This window comes from Perna viridis, chromosome 9 (genome assembly GCF_037379345.1).
Source record: "Perna viridis isolate PV_CMFRI_1.1 ecotype Kerala chromosome 9, ASM3737934v1, whole genome shotgun sequence".
NCBI lineage: Eukaryota > Metazoa > Mollusca > Bivalvia > Mytilida > Mytilidae > Perna > Perna viridis.
The window spans coordinates 44,154,016-44,176,745 of record NC_142453.1 but is presented as its reverse complement, the minus strand read 5'-3'; the positions used below and the strand labels follow the sequence as shown (position 1 = coordinate 44,176,745).

Below are 22,730 nucleotides of genomic sequence, written 5' to 3'. Positions count from 1 at the left end.
AACGAAAATTTTTCTTTTGCTTAAATTTTTGATTCTGTTTGATTGGCAATATGTTGACAAGTATAAAGGTAGGAGTGTTTTTTTCATCTTGCTTGATACAAGCCACATGTATAATGGGCAATGTAGACATAACATGTCATGTATAAATTCAAAATATTTTTATTTCAACTAAAATAAAAACAAACTAGGAAATAGTTTTAACAATGCAATTTACACAAATACTCACTTATACATTTTTTTATTAAAGACAAACTTTAAAGTAATATGAGGTAGGTGTAACTTTTAAGTGGTCGAATATATATATTGATACTAAAAAGAATATTTTTAATTTTGTTTTTACAATTTTACAATTAGGATTTATTTTCTTCCTAATTTATCAAAACCGTAAGACGCGAGGTATTAACATTTACGGTTGTTTTAGAAAGGAAAATAAAAAATGATTCTTGCTTTGTATTACCCTTGGTATAACAGAGTAATTTTGCATACTAAAATCAGGTTCTCAGTACCTTTCAGGCTCTGAATTTGCATTGATTACCATTATGAGGGCTTCCTCCTCTACAAAGCTTTTTATTCAACGCTCGCTGAAATATAAAGTCTTTGTGTTTGTTTTCTGGTTTAATTTGATAAAAAAATTTGGAATGAGTCTCATGAAAATATGTGTATGCAGCTCTTTTGTTTTGTAAATACAGGTTTTCATAGTTTAAATGTCTTACTAGGTTCATTTTCAGTGGATCTATTGTCTTATTAATTGCAAGTCTAAATACAATTCAGACACTGCCAAAGGTAAAGTGATTCATGGTGTTGAAAAAGCAACCAAACAATCAATGTTTTTTTTTAGTCTTCATATGCTATACTTTTTGTTACTTTATATTCTTTGTTGTGTTTGTGTGTTTGTCTGTTGTCCATGTCTGGTCTTTGTCTCTGGCTTACATTATTTTGATTTCCGCTAGAGTCCTGGTTCCCTTGAATATTGTTTCGATTTAAAAAAGTGTTAATATTTTCGACATTTTGTGTGTGTGTGTGTGGGGGGGGTTCATTTTATGTATTATTTTTTAAACACCGTGCTATCGCTTTCTCGTTTTCGATTTTCATAGTACGATAATCATTTCTGCATTCAGATATACACTTTTTAGAAAATCATACCTTCATCTTCCACTATAATCATACAAATTAATCCATTTCAAGAACGATAACTCTTGCAAAGTGCCAGTTTCATTTAAAATCTATATATTGTTTATTTTTCTGAATGAAAAACTAAGACTAGTTTTGTGATCAGTAACTGTTTCTTAACGAGAAATTAAAACGAAATTCGTTGGTTTTTGACATGAATAATGACATTCTGTCTGAAAGGATCTACTTAAAATGAAAACGCTTCACAACTGTATACAATCATCCGACCATATACGTCAAAACATTTTATAATTATACAGACATTACATAATACACAATTTACAAAACAAATGTATTAAAATCTAAATACACACGGAATACATATTGACACAAAATAAGGACATTAGTGCCAAAAATTAAATATGAGACACACCAAAATATCCTTAATATTTATATGCATGATATAGATATGATCTGCTAAGCAATATATCAGAGTTCTCCAGTAGGCCTAAGGATATAATATAGGATAAATATTTGTTTAGCGGTTTATCCTCGAAAAGCATGGAAGTCTTTTTTTAAATGAACCCGAATGTTTGAATGAAGCTTAATTGGGAAAGCATTTGATTTGATTTTTTTCTATGCAGAAATTTGTGAAATAGAACTAAATAGTCACTACGATACACCACACATGAAAAGGAAATAATATAGTTACTATGAACCATCGCATTTGAAATGTAAATCACTCAGGTTTTATGGATAGTTCTCATATGACGTGCTTCATAGCTCTTAAAACCATAGCCATGGTAAAAAATGATAAATACATGACCAACATTTCGAACAACACATAGGCAGCATTATTTATTTTTTCACAGTGACCAGAATTAAAAGAGGAGAATTGTGATCACGAAAAAGTACACTAACTCCGCCGCATTTTTTTTCGCTTGTCCCATGTGAGGATTTTCTGGCCTCAGTGTGTATTGTTTCGTTTTCACTTTCAGTTCACTTTTATGTTGCTGGAGTATATAAGGGCAACTACTTCGCTGTACCTGTGTAAAGTGTTGTTTTTTGGGACAGCTGTAGCCTCCCCTATGGTGTAAGGATTTTTTTTGTCTTTCGTTGAAAACTAATAGGTGGCCTACAGCTGACATTTTTTATCCCGGTAGTGTTATTTCTTTGACATATTGATCATCGCCTTTCGCGTTATTCATAAAGCCTTATAAAGGCGTTCCAAGCCGAAGAAATAACTAACTTGGCATTGTCTGATAAAAATGTCATTGCCGTGAAGTAATTCTCATAATTAAAGGAAATCTATTGACCAAACCATACTTCAAACTTTTCATTTCGTATTGTTTTCTATTATCTGTGGAAACAGTCTTTTAGTACCTGCATATGGATTTTTCCTTACACTATTGAGATTGCTGTTCTGCGGCAGACGTCTTACTATAAGGCTTCTGGAAAAGGGTTATGTTGCTACAAGATTGAAGCTACGTCATCACTACAGGAATGTTATGGTTGTCATTATTAACTCGTTGATCTTAACAGTTTACTCATCTGCACCATGATTTGTTCACGGTGTCATAGTTTACCTTCTCTCTTTCGCTCATTTGCTTTTGTTACTTTGTATGCATGATTTTAATTAATTTATGTTCCGAACTGAAAGAAAGAAAGAATATCGTTTGGCTAGATCCTTTGATCTCAGTTTCCGCTATACAGCTTATCTTTAAACAATCCTAATTTCGGGAATTTGATAAATCGGATCTACCCCAAAGAACTTGAGATCAAGGATACAGACACTGTGAAGTCAGCCTCATATCTTGGCCTACACTTAGGAATTTGATGGTAAAGGAAAACTGTTGACCAAACTTAACGACAAACGTGATGACTTTTCATTCAGAATTGTCACCTTTCCTTTCATCTGTGGCAACATCCCTTCTGCATCTGCGTATGAGGTGTTCATATTACACTCATACGTTATGCGTGAGCTTGCCGAAACTACGCGGACTTTTTGTATCGCGCTAGAACTCTAACAAATAGGCTTCTTGAACAGTGTTATGTTGCTACAAGATCGAAGTCATCACTACAGAAGTTTTATGGTCGTCATCATGAACTCGTGGATCGTTATGATGTTCCATCTGCCCCACAAAAACTGATTTATTCAACGGGTCAATGGGTCATGGTTTCCCTTTCCTCGTCTGTCTACCCAGGACTTTACTTTTTATGAGCAACTCGGCGGGTGTTTCTAGAAAAAAAAACAGAGGACTCTTACCCTACCGGTGCACCTGGTCCATGCTCCCAGTTTTTAGTGGAGTCCGAGTTGCTCATTTGCTTTTGTTACTTTTTATGTATGATTTTAGTTACTTTATGTTCTTTGTTATGTATGTTTTTGCCATGTCTGGTCATTGTCTCTGGATTACATTATTTTGATTACCGCTATAACCTTGGTTCCCTTGATTACTTTACGTTTGAATCTTTGTATGTACGTGTTATTTGGATTATTTTATGTTATTTTTCGTGTACGTCTGTTTTTCCTGCAAAGTTTTTATCCCCGGATTACATTTTTTGTTATATCTGGTAGACTCCTGGCTCATTTTACTTATCTATTTGTTATTTCATATTTACTTCCTTCCCAGAGTTTGCACGTTTTCAATGATTATACGAATAAATCACGTTTTGACGTGTATATATATAATTAATTCAAAGTTAAGACATTACTGTGAATTGACCAATTTACCACGATTTCTCAATGAATTGATCGAAATAACATAAAGTTTTATTATGAGAAATAATAAAAATGTTTCTTACAGGTAATGAATAATGAAAAAGTACTCAGTGAATCGTTTCTAATAAATATCATATAAAACAGTTTGGCTATCTAAATGAATTGTGATACATCGTCTGTATGAATTAATCATTTTGTACATGTTCCAATCGTTAAAACATTTTATGTATTACAGATAGTTTTTGTTATAATTTGTCTGCTGAGACTATCGATACAGATAACAACACCAGGTACGTTCAATATATTTGTTCTATCAAATACATTACAAAGTACAAAAATTATAACTATTATTCTTTATTAACGAAAATAAATAGTAATAGTTAAATGTACTTCCGATTTTAGTACCAAAATAATTATTACTCTGCTTATCGGCATTAATTAATGTAAGCTATATCTAGTTCGATTTAGGAATTCAAAGCTAAGCTACCTGATTGTTCTTGCAAAAACTTTCCTTCCGGTCATTACGGCAGATTTACACATGAACGAAACTAATCTCTCTGTTAGATCTTTTTCTAAAAGTCCCAAGTAACATGAACCACGCGCACGAGCCATAAATTGGAATCATAACTTTAAAATTATTTCGGATGCCGTGGAGGACTACGCAGGAATATCGATAAAATGACAATAAGAAGACATTTATTTCTGTCAGAGTGTGTGAAGGTAGTAAGGTCTGATATTGAAACGTATGAACGTTTTAAGTAGATCAATGATTGTCAATGCTACATCAGTTTTCAAATATACCAATGTAACAACACAATGTCTTCTACACATGAAACATATGTTGTCGTGCCGCAAACAAATATGTAGTTCTTGGAAAAGATTCCTCATACTTTGTAAAATACATAATCCCAAATCATCTTCCAAATATACCGCGGAACATGTTTTCAAAATGCTGGAATTTCTGATCCATGTTGTCCAGTGTGGTGGACGCATTTTTCAACAAAACATTCTAATGGGAACAAATTGGGCTCCTCTACTTCCGGACCTTTTCCTTCATTCTAATGAGGCTGATTTTATAGCTGATCTGATCCAAAGGAATAGACATCGTTTACCTTGATATTTTAATCCCAGTAACCGCTATATAGATGATGTGTTATGGTTAAGCAATCCTAATGTCGGAGATTTGATACATCGCATCTACCCCAGCGAACTTTAGAAAAAGTATACTACATACACTGTTAGGTCAGACTCATATCTTGACCTATATTTAGAGATCAATAGTAAGGGAAAAACTATTGAATAAACTATACGACAAACGCAATGACTTTTCCTTCCGTATTGACGACTCCTTTCATCTGTTGCAAGATCAATTCAACTCTAGCGTATGGAGTTTTCAAATCACAACTCATACATTATGCCAGAGTTTGCCGTAAGTACGCAGAATTTTTGTATCGCAATTGTATAACAATTAATTTTTGGGAACAGGATTATGTTGCTACAAGATTGTAGTCATCTCTACAGAAGTTTTATGGTCGTCATCATGAACTCGTGGATCGTTATGGTGTACCCATCTGCACCATAAAAACAGATTTGTTCAACGTGTCATAGTTAACCTTTCTTCTTTCGTCTAGCCTGGACTAGAGTATGGGAAACCCGACGTTTCTAGAAAAGTAGAGGACGCTTACCCTACCGGTGCACCTGGTCCATGCCCCCATTTTAGTGGAGTCCGAGTTGCTCATTTACTTTTTGTTACTTCGTATGTATTATTTTAGTTTATTTTTATAATCTGTGTTGTATGTGTCTGTTTTCCATGTCTTATCTTTGTCCCTGGATTACATTTTTTTATTTCTGCTAGAATTGTGGTTCCCTTGATTGCTCTTTAACTACTTTTGTTGCTCAAATAGATTAGTTGTGTGACTACACGTTGTTGGTGCGTGACGTCATTGTCGGTGAAAATGTGATGATCACTACCTCTGCTTTTCCTAAAAAAGAACGCATACCAACATGTCAAGTGCCTGGTATGATTCCTGAATACTTCAAGTTTTTAGTGGAGTCCATACATTTACTTTTGTTACTTTGTATGCATTATTTTATGTTCTTTATTGTGTGTAATTGTTTTCCATTTCTGGTCTTTGTCCGTAGATTACATTCTTTTGATATCCCCCAGATCCTGGTTCCTTTGATTACTCCTTATCTGACAGTTGATAAACAATGAACATTTGTGGTATGTGTCTATAAATATCGGATTCATTTTACTAATTACAGGTTCTACAATACGACCGACAACAAGTAAGTCAGAATTAAATATAATTATTTCTTATTTCCACAGAACTTGATATTTTAAGCTGAAATGTGCTGTCCACGAAATCCCCCGTTAGTTGTTGGAGTATCATTTAGTTCAAAATTAAGATTGAAGTAGTAACTTGACTGTCTGCATTTGACATGTGTTAAACTATAACCTACGATGTTTGAAATATTTACAGAACTTTTGATTGTAACATTAAGATTGCAAAGCTACCAACATCTTTGGAATCGATAAAAACGGTAGAAATTATCCGGACCTTATACTTAAATGTTCAATGTTAATTTATCTATATAATTTTTAGTTAATCCGTGCGAAGCTATGTATGGCTGTTTAAATGATGCAGACTGCGATGACGAGGGTGCATGTATATGTAAACAAGGATTTACTGGTTCAACTTGTGCTGGAAGTAAGTAGAGTAAAAATGTATCCAGATACTTGCAAATTTGCACAAAACATAATCATGTTTTTATCCGCAAAGTGTACACAAAAACATTATTTAAAACGTAAGTAACCGAAAAGTAAGAACTCAAAACACCAAATACAAACTTTTCTGACAAGAGATTTCATTGTAATCATATATTCGAATGTAACTCAATCAGTCTAATTTCAAATTAACAGGAAATAAAAAAGAATGTTTGCTCATACATGTATGCGAAAAAGACTATATTGCTTAAAAGAAATTTGAACAAAAATCACAACATTGGACATTTGACATTGTTGTAATTACTATTAACTTGTGTAGTATACCCTGTTTTTAAGAAACCAGGAAACTACGTCTTATGACTACATATATCATTTACAATTAATTAGTTCCCAATTGATACAAATACACGTACGACCAAAACTGCTTCCAGACAAACAATAAACAATGTTTAAAATTGCTTTTATACTGACGATCTAAAATTATGACTATGCTGTTTTCGCTTGGATTCTTTTTCAGTATAAGCAAATATTTGTACCCAACTGGGTAAATAAGACTAGAATTTAGAGACTGCTTATGTGAACATACTAAATAAATTTATGTATCATCGTGTAGCGAAGGGAAAAAATATTTAAACGATTTTTCGGTGGGGTAGGGGTATATTTGTTTTCGTTTTACCCTAAAACTCTGTGTTACTGCAACTTTCTTAGTATCATTGTAGAAGTCCGAAGAATAAAAAAAAAACGTAAACAAGGGATTTTTTCGTCGACGAGGTATAAAAAATGGCCAAAAAGAAATTGAAAAATGCTTCAGATGCTTAAGGTTTTTATGAGACAAAAAAAGTTCGTAAATGGAAGATATATGGGTACCTGAAAATCATATTTTGGTTGATGAGTGTATGTGTGTGGGTGGGTGGGGGTGGGGGGGTGTTGCATAGAGATTATCTTGGCCCACGTACTATTATGGCAAGGTATAGATAATACCTGATCGTTAGAACTGTATTATGTTTTCACAGAAATTTTGTACTCTAAACATGCATTTTGGGAATTGTGTGACCTCAAAAGCAAACATAATACAATACAGGTATTGGAGTAGAAAATCTGAATATTAAATATGTGTCCCAAAAACAAAGAGAATGTATAAAAAACTGTTTGCTGTTATGTGCTAAACAAGTAGCATAACCATTGTAAATAAATGCAAAATTCTCTATTTTCAAAGTGTTTCATGCGATGCTTTGTATCTTTGACTGATATGTACCTTCTTGAATTAATAAATAGTTACAAAACAAATAATAATTACATCAGACAAAGTTACTAGGGCAGTATCTCCTTTTATTTTCCCGTTTTATTGAAATACGATGATTTCTCTCGGTTTCATGAAAATAAAACAAGTCAACCAGAAGGAAATGCAGTTCCTTCTTATTGTATTTTAAATAAATCAGAGAGAACATGGTAACTATATAATTTATACCAAATATGTTGTTTTTCTCATTGAAGAGATAATACTGCCATCGACAACTGAATATGATTCCTGGTTGATCCATTTTGTTAAGACAAAAGCAAATTTGCACATCTTTTTACCTGAGTTGTCTCCGTTGACTTGAACTATTTGTATTGTACCTGAATGGTCTATGTTAAAATATATAACACACTCACATAAGTTGTCCCTGTTGACATAAGATACACTTCCTTTACCCGAATTGTCTCTGTTAACACATAATCATTGATTCTTTCTGAATTGTCTCTGCTAACAATGAATACTTGCATTATACATAGTTTTCCTTCCCTCGTTTGTCTACCCTGGACTGGATTTTTTTATGAGCAACTCGGCGGGTGTTTCTAGAAAAGCAGAGGACGCTTACCCTACCGGTGCACCTGGTCCATGCTCCCAGTTTTTAGTGGAGTCCGAGTTGCTCATTTACTTTTGTTACTTTGTATGTATGATTTTAGTTACTTTATGTTCTTTGTTGTGTATGTCTGTTTTCCATATCTGGTCTTTGTCCCTGGATTACATTCTTTTGATTACCGCTATAACCTTGGTTCCCTTGATTACTCTTTCACTCTGCCGCCATGGAAAATTTGTATCATTCATGAATTATCTCTGTTGACATGGAGTAATTGTATTTTACCTGAACTGTATCTGTTAATATAGAATATCTTCATTGTACCTTATTTGTCTCTGTTTACATGGAATACTTGTATCTTACTTGATTTGTTTCTGTTAACATGGAATCCTTGAATCCTACCTGAATTGCCCCTGCTAAAATGGAATATTTGAATCTTACATGATTGTTCTCTGTTGACTCCAATTACTTGTATTTTTTATGAATAGCCTCTCTTGACATGGAATACTTGTATTTTACCTGAGTTGTCCACGTTGACATGGAACACTTTTATCTTACCTGCATTGACGCTGTAGATATTGAATATTTGTTTTTTAGCTTAATTGTCTCTGTTGACTTGGAATACTTGTATTTTAACTGAATTGTCTCTATTGACATGGAATACTTGTGTTTAACTGAATTTTCTCTGTTGGCATGGAATACATTAATACATGTATCAACAAATATTTCATACCTATACAACCAATCATTTATTTCAACAATTGTTTGCCTAAAACAATTTCATGTCACTCAGTCTTAAGGTACTTTAACGAGACTTTACCTTTCGTCTATCCCGGACTTGACTTTTTATGAGCAACTCGGCGGTTGTTTCTACAAAAGCAGAGGACGCTTACCCTACCGGTGCGCCTGGTCCATGTTCCCAGTTTTCAGTGGAGTCCGAGTTGCTCATTTGCTTTTGTTAGTTTGTATGTATGATTTTAGTTACTCTATGTTCTTTGTTGTGTATGTCTGTTTTTCATGTCTGATCTTTGTCCCTGGATTACATTATTTCGATTACCTTGGTTCCCTTGATTACTCTTATAAAAGATGGAGTTAGAATTCCAGAAATTCATCAACCAAGAGAACTTTGATACAAGTATAATGCTATTAAAATTCAAAAAAATATGTGTCCAGAATAAACAATTTAATATTTATTTGTGTTTGTCATTTTACATTGTAAAGTTCCTATGGAATTTATATTTATAAATATTTATTGATATGAAACAAGTATTAAATTTTACTCAAAATAACAGTTTCATGTTACGGAATGTACACATATAAAATGCAAATTGATAATTTAATATTTGATAAAAAATGCAATTGGGATTCTTTGGAGTAATGAAGGGAACCATGATTCTAGCGGAAATAAGAAGAATGTAATCCAGGGACAATACCCAGAGACGGAAGTCATACAAACACCACAAAGAACAAACATTAACCAATATAATACATAAAAAGTAACAAAAGAAAAATGGGTGGTGATTTCTATGTCGGGAGGGATGGAATATGGTGCGAATGGGAAGTTTATAAGAGCTGTTATTATACACATACTGCCTGTAGTAGAGGGTGTTACGCTGTACTATCACACGATGTAAGTATATTACATGAGAGGGCGATATATTTACAGAGTATGATACGATGTGTAACAGCCTCTACTATAGGCAGTATGTGTTATATTATACTGAATACGAGAGGATAGTGTGTCCTAGAAGAGGGTGATATATCGTGACGTCGAGGGTGATATATTCTTGAGGATGATTAAATCGTGTGATATATCGTTGCCGTCGGATGATATATTGATCCACCAATCACTGTTCAGTGGGTTGGGGCAAATAGGGATGTGAAGGGAACAGACTAAAATAACTCATCGCCCATTACCTAATCAAAATTCAAGATTTTTGTATGAAGTATAATATAACCATATATATATATCTAGGTGCATTGACAGAACTAAACACAAGAGTAGTAAACCAATTGTCAAACTCTGACTTAAACCAAGCTAAAGCATTTACATCAGAGGCACAAGCAATGATGGATAATCAACTTAGAGTATCGTACAGTGGTATCAAAGATTCTGTGGTGAGTAGAAACATATAAATCTTCATATACTAACCTCTACCTGTAAACTACAATTGTCAACGTCAACATATCAATAACAAAACAAAAACAAAAACAAAACCAAACAAAAACAAAAGCAAAATAAAACAAAACAAAACAAAATTAATAACCTTCTCGTTTCTCTGAAATTTGACGATTATTGAATTGTACATTTTTCATATCGAGTACCAAGAGATTACTCAAAGGCCTTGAGAATATTGATTATGATAATTAAAGATCCAAAACAATACGCCAAAGCATCAACAAAAAAAGACAAATAAGAAAAACCTGAATGCAACATAATCACATGTGAAAATAAAAGAAAAATGTGGACAACCCAAACAGACAATGTGAACAATAGAATCATAAATAAAATTACATATAAAAATGAATGTAACAAAATTGAGCTACACACAGAAGACTATAGCACTTGCAATGAAAACTCAAACAAATGATATCAGGTTCTCGGAAAGGTTAGCATGTCCGTTCCAGTCAAGTTTGGTGATTTGAAAGTCTGTTAAGGCGTGTGATCTTACTAACGTAAAGGGTTAACTTTAAAATATATGCGTCCTTGTTTTTCAGATTTTCGTATATATAACAAAAATGGGTGAAGTTTACATATGAAAGTCAAACACGTTTGTTTCATTTGTATTTACTTATAAACATCATGTGTAGTCTCTGTAAAGATTCCGGCCAGGGGATGAAATGGTGTGTTATCCTTCTCATGAATTTCCCCTCGGTATATGAAACGTGAGTTATCCTTGAAATTAGGATTTGTCAAAGATAATGTAAACTCTATATAACCAATAAATGCATATTTCTATAAAAGTTGCAAGCTATCAAGTTGATCAAGTTATTATCATTGATAATTACAGGAAACAACGAACGAAATAACAAGAAATCTTATAACGTTAATAGAAAACACTGACATCTTAGCAGATGAAGGAACAGTTGACTTGTTTGGTTTAACTCAAGGTTTGTAATAAAAAAAAAGCAGGTGGCCAAAAAAGTTATACTGTTCTTATAAAATGATTACTTGCAAAACTTCTCCATTCAAATATGGTCCTTCTGGTCACGGCGTTACGGGAGATTTTACCATTATCGAAAACGAAACTCTACGTAATATCCTTTCTAAAGATCCCAAGTACCGTGAACCACGCTCCATAAATTGGAATTATAAGTTCTTATGGATGCCGTCGAGGACTATGCACGAAAATGGATAAAACGAGAACAAGAAGACATTGATTCTCTGTCAGAGTGGTTAAAAGCCGAGAGGTTTTTAATTTTGAAACGAATGAAGGTTTTAAGTAGGTCAATGAGTGCCAAGGCTACATCAGTTTTCAAAGACCCCGATGTAGCAAAAACATTGTCTACTATACATGACAAGTATGTTGTCGTACCAGCAGACAAAGCCCAAAACAACATTATTTTTGTCTGCAAAACGTTTTATATCCAATGTTTATTATCAGAGGTAGACGTAGAAAATAATAGCAGTGATAAGACCTACACTGCTACCACTCTCTTCAAAGAAGAGAATGTGGAAAACCATAAATCTGTGCTATCGTCTTTTGGTCTCTCTACCAAGGACGATGATTGTTATTTACCGTCTATGTACTGGATTCCTAAACTTCACACGAATCCACATAAACAACGTTTCATAGCTGGATCTGCAAAATGTACCACCAAACCTCTTTCAAAACTTTTAACTTCTATACTCACAACTGTCAAAGAGGGTCTACAGTCTTACCACAACACTTGTTACTCCCGTAGTGGTATTAATTCAATGTGGATCCTGAAAAATTCGAAAGATCTTTTAGAGACAATCAGTTCAAGACTATTATATGAATATAATAGCATTAAAACCTATGATGTATACTTCTATTCCCCATATTCAGTTAAAAGCCCTACTTAAAATCATTATACATCATTGTTTTTCCAAAAAAGATGGTACACCTAGATACAAATATATAGTTCTTGGTAGAGATTCCTCATACTTTGTTAGAAATATTTCCAAATCATCTCCCAAATATACAGAAGAAGATGTTTACAAAATGCTGGAATTTTTAATCGATAACATATTTGTCCATTGTGGTGAACGTGTTTTTCAACAAACGGTCGGCATTCCAATGGAAACAAATTGTGCTCCTTTACTTCCTGACCTATTCCTTTATTCTGTTGAGGCTGACTTTATAGCTGATCTGATCAGAAAGAAAGAATATAGTTTGGCTAGATCCTTCAATCACAGTTTCCGTTATATAGATGACGTATTATCTTTAAACAATCCTAATTTTGGGGATTTGATACATCGCATCTACCCAAAAAAACTTGAGATAAAGGATACTACAGACACTGTGAAGTCAGCCTCATATCTTGACCTACACTTAGAAATCGATGGTAAAGGAAAACTATTGACCAAACTTTACGACAAACGTGATGACTTTTCATTCAGAATTGTTAATTTTCCTTTCATCTGTGGCAACATCCCTACGGCTCCTGCGTATGGAGTGTTTATATCACAACTCATACGTAATGCCAAAGCTTGCCGAAACTACGCAGACTTTTTGTATCGCGCTAGAACTCTAACAAATAGGCTTCTGGAACAGGGTTATGTTGCTACAAGATTGAAGTCATCACTACAGAAGTTTTATGGTCGTCATCATGAACTCGTGGATCGTTATGGTGTATCCATCAGCACCATGAAAACTGATGTATTCAACGGGTCATAGTTTTCCTTTCCTCGTTTGTCTACCCCGGACTTGACTTTTTCTGAGCAACTCGGCGGGTGTTTCTACAAAAGCAGAGGACGCTTACCCTACCGGTGCACCTGGTCCATGCTCCCAGTTTTTAGTGGAGTCCGAGTTGCTCATTTACTTTTGTTACTTTGTATGTACGATTTTAGTTACTTTATGTTCTTTGTTGTGAATGTCCATTTTCCATGTCTGATCTTTGTCCCTGGATTACATTCTTTTGATTACCGCTATAACATTGGTTCCCTTGATTACTCTTTCTTTAGTCTGAGAATATTTTAAAAAACCTGTGATAAATCTACACACATCTTTAAGACTGTATGACGTCACAAAGTTGAATGAATGATTAGAACTTAATAATTATTTCAGTTCCCTGAGACTGGGACCAGATCTATATACCAGATTCGATTGATAAATGGTTCGGTACTTTAAGAGATTTATAACTCATAATACATATTCCACATAGCATGTAAATATTCGCCAAAATAACACAATGTTAAGCATTAATATTTCTCTGTGTGTTTCCGTCACATTTTGCATGGTTATATATAAGTTTTGATCATATTAAAAGATTCTTGTATATCTATAAACCAGGAAATGTTCATTCTCATTGGTGGCATTTCAGGCCAATATAGTTTTATTTTTGAAAAGACAAACGTGTATTATCGACAGAAATTATTGCCTAACCATACATGTACCTGTGTACATACAAACAAATATCCAGAAAGATTTGTTTCTTTATCTATTAATCAATATTTGATTATTTTAATGTCTTGATTGATTTAATTTCTATCATGTCCTTTTTTCTGTTGCACAGATATTACAGAAATGACAACAGATATTTTACAAGGAACAATGCAAGCAGAAAACTCCATGACTTCAGACGAGGTAATTGTCGTAGTGTTTTCGTTGTCTTTATAACGTAAACTATTCAATCACAACGGTTATTTAAGAAATATTTCTTAAAGAAGTTTATTTTTTGTTGCTTATCATTTGATGGATTACTATCTCATTGGCAATCATACCACATTGTCACTTAAAAGAATATGTAAGTGATGAAAACATGTAATTATAAGCATATAAGCTTATTTATTGGCTTATTAAATTGTTATACAATTATACCATTTCATGGTGTAATATACCTATATTCTTTTATAAAAAATGATAGATTCACTTAATTACGTAAATGCAGTTAAAGGAAGCCGTTATTAAAGCAGAAGAAAACTTGCTAATTATGACTAACCTTATGGTGGACAAACGGTCGACGGACAATTCTGATTCGGCAGCAATAGACACAGCCGATATGTCTGTAAGAGTTATGAAAGCTAAGGGACGTAATTTGCCTCTTACATATTCCGGAAGAGATGGTGGATTTTCTCTACCATATTACGAAACATTCCAGGACAAGAAACGGAAGAAAAATGTTACAATTAATGTAAGTACTGAATCACTAACGATGTTAACGAGTGCTAGAAAATGATTTTTTTTTTCATTATAAAATTTAACTTGATTTTTCTTTAAGTAAAAATAAAAGATATATGACATGTATTTTTACTGTTTTTCTCTTGTTTGTCTGAATAACGACAGTTTTGAGAGCACTTTTGAATCCGACCCGTATTTCTGTCGTTAGCATCTATCATAAGCGAACAATAAGTCTGATTGTACTGAGTATAGAAGGTTTTGTTGTACAGGCATTATGAAAAAATGGACATCATATGCCACAGTACATTTCTGCATTTGCTTTCCATTTCTACTAATAGGTCGTGGCCTACAGAGAAAGTCCTTATCGACACGTTGATAACCCCGAATCAATTGGGATATCTGTAGTTAAACTTCAGGTTCAGGACAAGAATGGAAAGAAAGAAAAAGACATAAAAGATGGGGATGATCCACTTGAAATATTCATAGGCGGTGGTAAGAAGTCTGAAGCTTTGCCCTTTGATGATATGGTGGAATCGAGGGCCGATACCGGAGTTTATATGAGTCACTTCGATACAAATGAAACTGCGTCAGGGATGATGATAGAAATTAAGTTGACGTCGTTAAAAATTTGTGACATGTATGGTAGGTACAATGGATATCCTGACCAGTTTGACTTTGATATGTGGGTACAGACTAAGGGTAAGAGTAGAATCATGGATAAACATCCCTTAGACCTGAGAGCATCATATAAGGATCAGATTTTAAGAATCACATTAGAAGCAGAAGAAAAGAGTTCCAGATCGTTTAAACCAGTTTATATAACAGCAAGCTGTGAAGGTACAAACTGTAATATATTTGTGTTAATGAATATTGTAAATTGTGAATGCATGTGACATTTATCATGTAGGAGAAAATATAAACTTTTATTTATGACTTTTCAAATTCATTTGATTTTGTGTGTTGTTTAATTCATTGATTAACTAATTGGTTTATTTGATTGGGTAAGGAGTCAATCACTCTGATATTATTGTCATACCAAGACCATTGTTTTGATTGGGTAAGGAGTCAATCACTCTGATATTATTGTCATACCAAGACCATTGTTTTGATTGGGTAAGGAGTCAATCACTCTGATATTATTGTCATACCAAGACCATTGTTTTGATTGGGTAAGGAGTCAATCACTCTGATATTATTGTCATACCAAGACCATTGTTTTGATTGGGTAAGGAGTCAATCACTCTGATATTATTGTCATACCAAGACCATTGTTTTGATAATTATTAAATTCATTGTTCATTGTGCATCTTCTTTACCAAATAATAAACAACTACATATAACCTAATTATAGATGACAGAGCGGACACAGCTAAACGGAGAAAAAAACGCAGTGGTCTGTCCTTAGGTATGATATACAACAATTCTTTTCTCTTTAATTTTATAAAAAATTCAGATGTTCTACTATTACCCTTGAGTCATCATCTTAAAATGCAAATACAAGCTGTGTTGAAGTTTTTGACTGCGCTACATCGATGAATACATAAATTACCTATTAGTTTGAGTACTCGTAGCATTGGTGTAATATTTACAAAATCTGTTTGGCTGGGCACAATAAGGATTGTTATACTTTAACTTATTTGTCTATATTCAGTTTGCAATTACATACAATATATAGAGTAAAGAGTATGATTTTATAGAGGCAACTAGTTCGCCGTACCTGTGTTTAAGTTGTCCAGTTGCGCGGGAGTTTTCTCGTCGTTAATTGAAAACCCATGGGTGATCTTCAGCTGATGTTTTTTAATCCCGGTGGTGGTGTTGTATTTTTGAAATATTCACAATATCCATTTTTCGTATCTTTTTTTCATTGTTCATGGCAGGATAAAATCAGTATTAGGTCATTGTTTTTTGAAGTAATGTTGTCATGCAGTGTTTGTTTCCCTTATCCATTATAGCATGTTAATACATATATTATCACAAGAATGCTACAATGATATGAATAAAAATACAGAGCCAATAGTGATTGTAAGGTTCGTTTTTCTTACTCGAGTTCATGTGTAGAACGTGTAGAAATTTCTTGACCGATCTGCATTTTATTGTTTATTTCTGTGATCTCGAAACAACCTTCCATTTACTGCTTTTTATAATCAATAGTTTTATCTTGTAGAAATAATTTGATATTTTACCGGTATTTGTACTCTAAACGATGTTTTATTTTAATACTGAATTTAACGATCTTTAAATCTCGTAAAACAATGGAGTAACGTGACTAGACTTAACAAAACGTATATTTATATATATACTTCAGATATTTAGTTAGAACTTTCTGTTTTTCGACATGATTTTGTACTGCTTTTATGATAAAGAGTAATCAAGGGAACCAAGGTTATATCGGTAATCAAAAGAATGTAATTCAGGGACAAAGACCAGACATGAAAAACAGACATACACAACAAAGAACATAAAGTAACTAAAATCATACATACAAAGTAACATAAGCTAATGAGCAACTCGGACTCCACTAAAAACTGGGAGCATAGACCAGGTGCACTGGTAGTGTAAGCGTTCTCTGCTTTTCTAGAAACACCCGCCGATAAATAAAAAGTCAAGTCCGGGGTAGACAAACGAGGAAACGAAAACTATGACCCGTTTTCATGGTGCAGATGGATACAACATAACGATCCACGAGTTCATGATACGATAGGACAAAACTAAAATATCACTTTTGTTTTTAAGTAAAAACAAAATATTGAAACTTCATACTGAATTCTTCATTTGTATGAGAATGACTAGTAAGATATAAAACATTCATTTCTACTGATATTTGCAGTCAAACATCAATTCAAAGCAAGCATGCTAAGTATACAGACTCTCGATGAGAACGGCAAAAAATGGCAAAGTAGTAAGAAACTGAAGGTAACGACCTCTGTCTTTCTTTTGGTCACATTTGTTACTGTATTTCAGGGGCATTTATATAAAAATAACGGATGCTAAAATATTTTGGATATGTTTTTCGTTAATTTTGCACAGAATTTAATGAGTTTTAGTGAATACAAATTTTAATGCTCGTGTCATTAGAGATTTATTCTTAGAACTTTTGGTTTATGAATTACTGTCTTCAAAATATTTTACGTGTATGTCAGTCAAAGTATTAACCGTCCTACCATTGTATGGACATGTTTACTCGTGGTGAATCGTTTGATGTCTGTACTTAAACACTTGTTAAGTGGCCTGTTCTACGTGTTGGGAAAATCAGTGCAAAGCAGTTCTGCTATGCATTATTATTTATATAACGTATAAGCCTGTTATTTATATAACCTACTTGTCATGGATTTTACAGGATGTTGGAGTTGACAGCGAGGGACAAATCCTGTTCAAGAGTCATTTCTTTGGGACATTTTCGGCTGATATGTTTTTTATTGGTCCTACTACAATCGACTTTTCAGCACTGTTTGCTAATTTTACATCGTCTATTGAGGAGACACCCCATGCCCTGGCAGCTATAATTACTATCCTTGTAATTGTTGCCTTACTGACAGTATTACTTCATCGATTGGATAAGACCGACGAACTAATGGTAAGTTTGCACTGAAACTCATTGTAAATACAGTGATAAGAACACTGTAACATACGTTCCTCATATGTTTTTCATATGTGTAGAACTACAAACTGGGAGCATGAACCAGGTGCACCAGTATGGTAAGCGTCATCTGTTCTTTTTAGTTTTAGAAACACCCACAGAATTAAACGAAAGAGGAATGGAAAACAATGACTCGTTGCAGAAGCCAGTTTTCGTGGCGCAGATGGATACACCGTAACGATCTTCGACTTCATGATGACGACCATAAAACTTTGGTAGTATTCCAGAAGCCTAATTGTTTAATGTTTAGCGCAATACAAAAAGTATGCGTAGTTTCGACAAAAACTCTGGTATAACTTATAAGTTATAAGTGATACAAATACTCCTTACCCAGGTACTGAAGGGATGTTGTCAGAAATGACAGGAAAGTTGACAATACGGAATGAAAAGTCATCGCGTTTGTCGTATAGATTAATCAATTGTTTTCCTTTACCATCGATACTTAAAAGTAGGTCAAGATATAACAGTGACTCCACAGTGTCTGAATATCCTTAATCTCAAGTTGTTTTGGGTAGATGCGATTTATCAAATCCCCAAAGCTAGAATTGTTTAACGAAAATATATCATCTTTATAGAAGAAATTAAGATAATATTATCTAGCTAAACGTTGGTCCTTCTTTAAGATCAGATCAGCTATAAAATCAGCCTCATAACAGTGTAGAAAATGTCAGCAGTGGAGGAGCACACTTTGTTCCCATTGGAATGCCGACCTTTTTTTAAATCGCGTCAACACCTGACAAATATGTTGTTCCAGCATAATTGGAAGATGATTTGAATTAGTTTTCTCTTCATTAAAATCTCTTCCAAGAACTACTTATTGTATCTACTGTAGGTGAACTCTCTTTTTTGCAATACAAACAATGTACAATGTTTTTCTACCCCGGACTTGATTTTTTATGAGCAACTCGGCGGGTGTTTCTAGAAAAGCAGAGGACGCTTACCCTATCGGTGCAGCTTGTTACTTTATGTTCTTTGTTGTGTATGTCAGCTTTCATGTCTGGTCTTTGTCCTTGGATTACATTCTTTTGATTACCGCTATAACCTTGGCTCCATTGATTACTCTTTCAGTCGGGATGTAATTGGGTATGGGGAATAGAATTATTACATGTAAGTGGTTGAAAAATAAATTGTAATGCTGGTTTATTCTGATGATAAACTTGAATAGAGGATTTCCAGAAAATCTTCTATGTTGCAAATTTTCATGTGTATTAATGGGTTAACTTCGAATGTGGTTGGATTAATATATATATATAAGAGTTATTTAAGAGTACACAAAAAATTCGAAGAATATATTATCGACCCGTACGCCATAAAAGCAAGGAGTTTTACAATAGATACGAGGATGTGAAAATGAAGGTGATATGAAACACAGTAAAATACTTTGACAGTACTTTTACATCTAAAAATGAAAAACAGAATAAAATATGATTTTTATCTCACATCAGCTTTCTTCATGATTCATAACCGCCTTACGATGCAGTAGTTTTTAAATTAACAAACTGATTACAAAAGTGGTTATTTGTTCAGGAAGATCTTGCTAGATTAATGATTCTGACGTTTTATGCCTAAAGGAGGTGAAGTTCATTAAACGATGTCATTTAACTCCCATACAAAAAGGAATTATTAGTATGTATCCGATTCATTTGACCCCATACAGAAAGGAAATATTAGTATGTAGCCGATTCTATCAAACTATTTCAACGTTTACTGGCTATCTTAAGTTAATGAATGATAAATATTAATGATTTATGAATTTTAAACATTTGTATTTTTTATGTCAGTTCATATATTTAGTAACTCAGTTATGTGGAAATGAATCTCTAAACAGTAGCCGGTAAATAGGGTTATTGACACAAATATCATATTGAACAAAATGAAGAAGCGAAACATTTGGTGAAGGTGTGGCAAATAAATGTTATAAATCCGGTTTTTTTTTGTTTTTGTTTTTGTTTTTGTTTTTTTTTTTTTTTGGGGGGGGGGTTATTTGTTTTGTTTTGTTATTTGTTTTGTTTTGTTTTTTTTTATTGGTACAATTGATATTCCTTACATACAGGAAAGTGGGAACGAAACGCGAAATTCATGTTTACTTATAGTATCTAATCTTTCCCACCTTCGATGAAAAGTTATACCAATACAACCATGCCGTCGTAACCGATTTGCATTTGATGGATGAACCTATTTTACACGTTTAAATCATTATGTAAGGTAATAGTTTGATCTCCTGTTGAAAGATGCAACATTATCTTATAATCGTGTTCTTATGACGTATAAAACAAGAGTAAAACATTATTATACATACTAAACATAACTAAATCATTTCTAGAAACTTGAGACATGGTTGGATTAATATTGCAGGGAAATAAAATACTTTTACTAACTACGACTTGGGAAATAAACTGTAGTGACGGACTGAAGAACCAGTTTTATTTGAAACTTTCAATTTTGTAAACATACAAGTTTTCACAAAACAATAAGTAATCTTCTTTATTTCGAAACAATCTTTTCTAGTTTACCTTTAAATAAAAAAAATTTAAAAAACTTGAACGGTGTTTACGGTACACACATTTCATGTAGTGCCAAATCAAAGGCTTTACCTGTAAATTATACTGGTATCTGAAAGGCCTATCAACAAAAGACCAAAGTAGAACCGCACTAATTTTGTGAAGACTGAAAACCTTCATTGTTTGAAGAAATTGACATTATGATGTGTCTACACTTAACCAGTCTTTTAATGTTTGCATATGATTCAACATTGAACAAAATATTGCATATATATAACGATTAAAAGAAATATCCTCGTACACTGACTGTTGAGAAAGATTCCAAACAAGTTCAGTAATTTTCCTTATAATGCTTGCATGACGTTGTTTTAAATTACAATTAAGCCACTTAAAGGTGCATAGAGGGTGGTATACCAGCCATATGAACTTTTGACATGTTTAACTAATTGTACAATTAATTAGATGGCAGGTAATTTACGTTAAACTGACTTATAAAGACAAACTTGAAGACCTTCGAAACATTCTTTTTTTTTCAAATATCACTACTACTAATGCTGACAGCTATTAACTATCAAAATAACACTGTGATTTTATAAAACATTTAAAGTGAACAAAGTTCGATGACGAATAACACCATTTAATGATGTAGAAAACATATATGTACTCAAGAATGACTTTTTATGAGCAACTTGGCGGGTGTTTCTAGAAAAGCAGATGACACTTATCCTACAGGTGCACGTGGTCCATGCTCCAAGTTTTTAGTGGAGTCCAGGTTGCTCATTTGCTTTCGTTACTTTGTATGTATGATTTTAGTTACTCAGTGTTCTTTGTATGTCTATTTTCCATGTCTGGTCTTTGTCCCTGGATTACATTCTTTTGATTACCGCTATAACCTTGGTTCCCTTGATTACACTTTATTACATTTGGACATTGTTATGAAAGCCACTGTGCAAAACGCTTTTGTTTTGTTTCGTTTTGTTTTTTGTTTTGTTTCGTTTTGTTTTTTGTTTTGTTTGTTTTGTTTTTTGTTTTGTTTTGTTTGTTTTGTTCATACTTTGTGAATGTGTAGATTTTCACAAACGTATATTTCAAGTTATAACACTTGTACCATTTCAAAGAAAAGTTTTACTTTGTGTATGGCAGTTGAGTGAAGAAATACTTACAGACTTAAGTTATCCACAGCATTAAGGGAAAACAAGTCATATGACATCTTATGGAATTTGTTTCAACAAATACGGTACATAAATAATTATTTCAAAGATGGAATGGTGTTTTACTGATGCGGATAAATTCACTAAATGCACTTTATCATTAAATCACTAAATGTATTGACAGAAACAGTAACATAAACACCGAGAATAAAATCTGGTTAAATATAATGCCCGAACGAGTAAATATATTATGAATGAACTCCAACAAAGGGACAAATTGTATATAATCAAAGGAAATATTTTTTTATTAAGTTATAACAAACCTTTTTGGGTTGCCATATAGAAATTGATTTTAAACAAAAATTCGCAATATTATTTTGAGGTCAACATAAGTTTTAACCAGAACAGTAATAAGGCACTTATAAGAAATATCTATTAAAGTTGTACCAGCTTGTACAAATGTTTGTCATTACATAACTTTAACATTGATGCAAAGGTTTAATAGTATTTTAAGTTATCATCCATTTCAGTGGAAGTTTCTACCACTAGTCAACAATAAACCATCAGCATCTGTCACATATTACTTAGCAGTTGAAACATCGGTGACATCTGCGAAACAAATAAAATCATCTGTTTATATCAATATAATTGGAAAAGATGGAACAAGCGGCACAAGAAAGCTAGAAGACGGCCAACGGACGGTAAACTACATACATACAATCATATTCTGTTTTTCTT

General features: G+C 33.2%; 1 protein-coding gene across 2 annotated transcripts in view; it reads left to right on the top strand.

Annotated features, from left to right (window-relative positions):
- LOC148608659 (uncharacterized) overlaps positions 1 to 22,730 on the top strand; it is a 45,288-nt gene continuing 22,558 nt past the window's right edge. For both annotated transcript variants that reach the window (XM_088545693.1, XM_088545692.1), the window contains exons 1-13: positions 1 to 68; positions 4,065 to 4,119; positions 6,095 to 6,118; positions 6,436 to 6,540; positions 10,374 to 10,516; positions 11,410 to 11,509; positions 14,099 to 14,169; positions 14,474 to 14,716; positions 15,042 to 15,540; positions 16,055 to 16,108; positions 17,531 to 17,616; positions 18,041 to 18,277; positions 22,523 to 22,693. In XM_088545693.1, the coding sequence (XP_088401819.1) occupies positions 51 to 68; positions 4,065 to 4,119; positions 6,095 to 6,118; positions 6,436 to 6,540; positions 10,374 to 10,516; positions 11,410 to 11,509; positions 14,099 to 14,169; positions 14,474 to 14,716; positions 15,042 to 15,540; positions 16,055 to 16,108; positions 17,531 to 17,616; positions 18,041 to 18,277; positions 22,523 to 22,693 (1,806 nt within the window). In that variant the 5' untranslated portion in view covers positions 1 to 50. The remainder of the gene's footprint in view (positions 69 to 4,064; positions 4,120 to 6,094; positions 6,119 to 6,435; positions 6,541 to 10,373; positions 10,517 to 11,409; positions 11,510 to 14,098; positions 14,170 to 14,473; positions 14,717 to 15,041; positions 15,541 to 16,054; positions 16,109 to 17,530; positions 17,617 to 18,040; positions 18,278 to 22,522; positions 22,694 to 22,730) is intronic.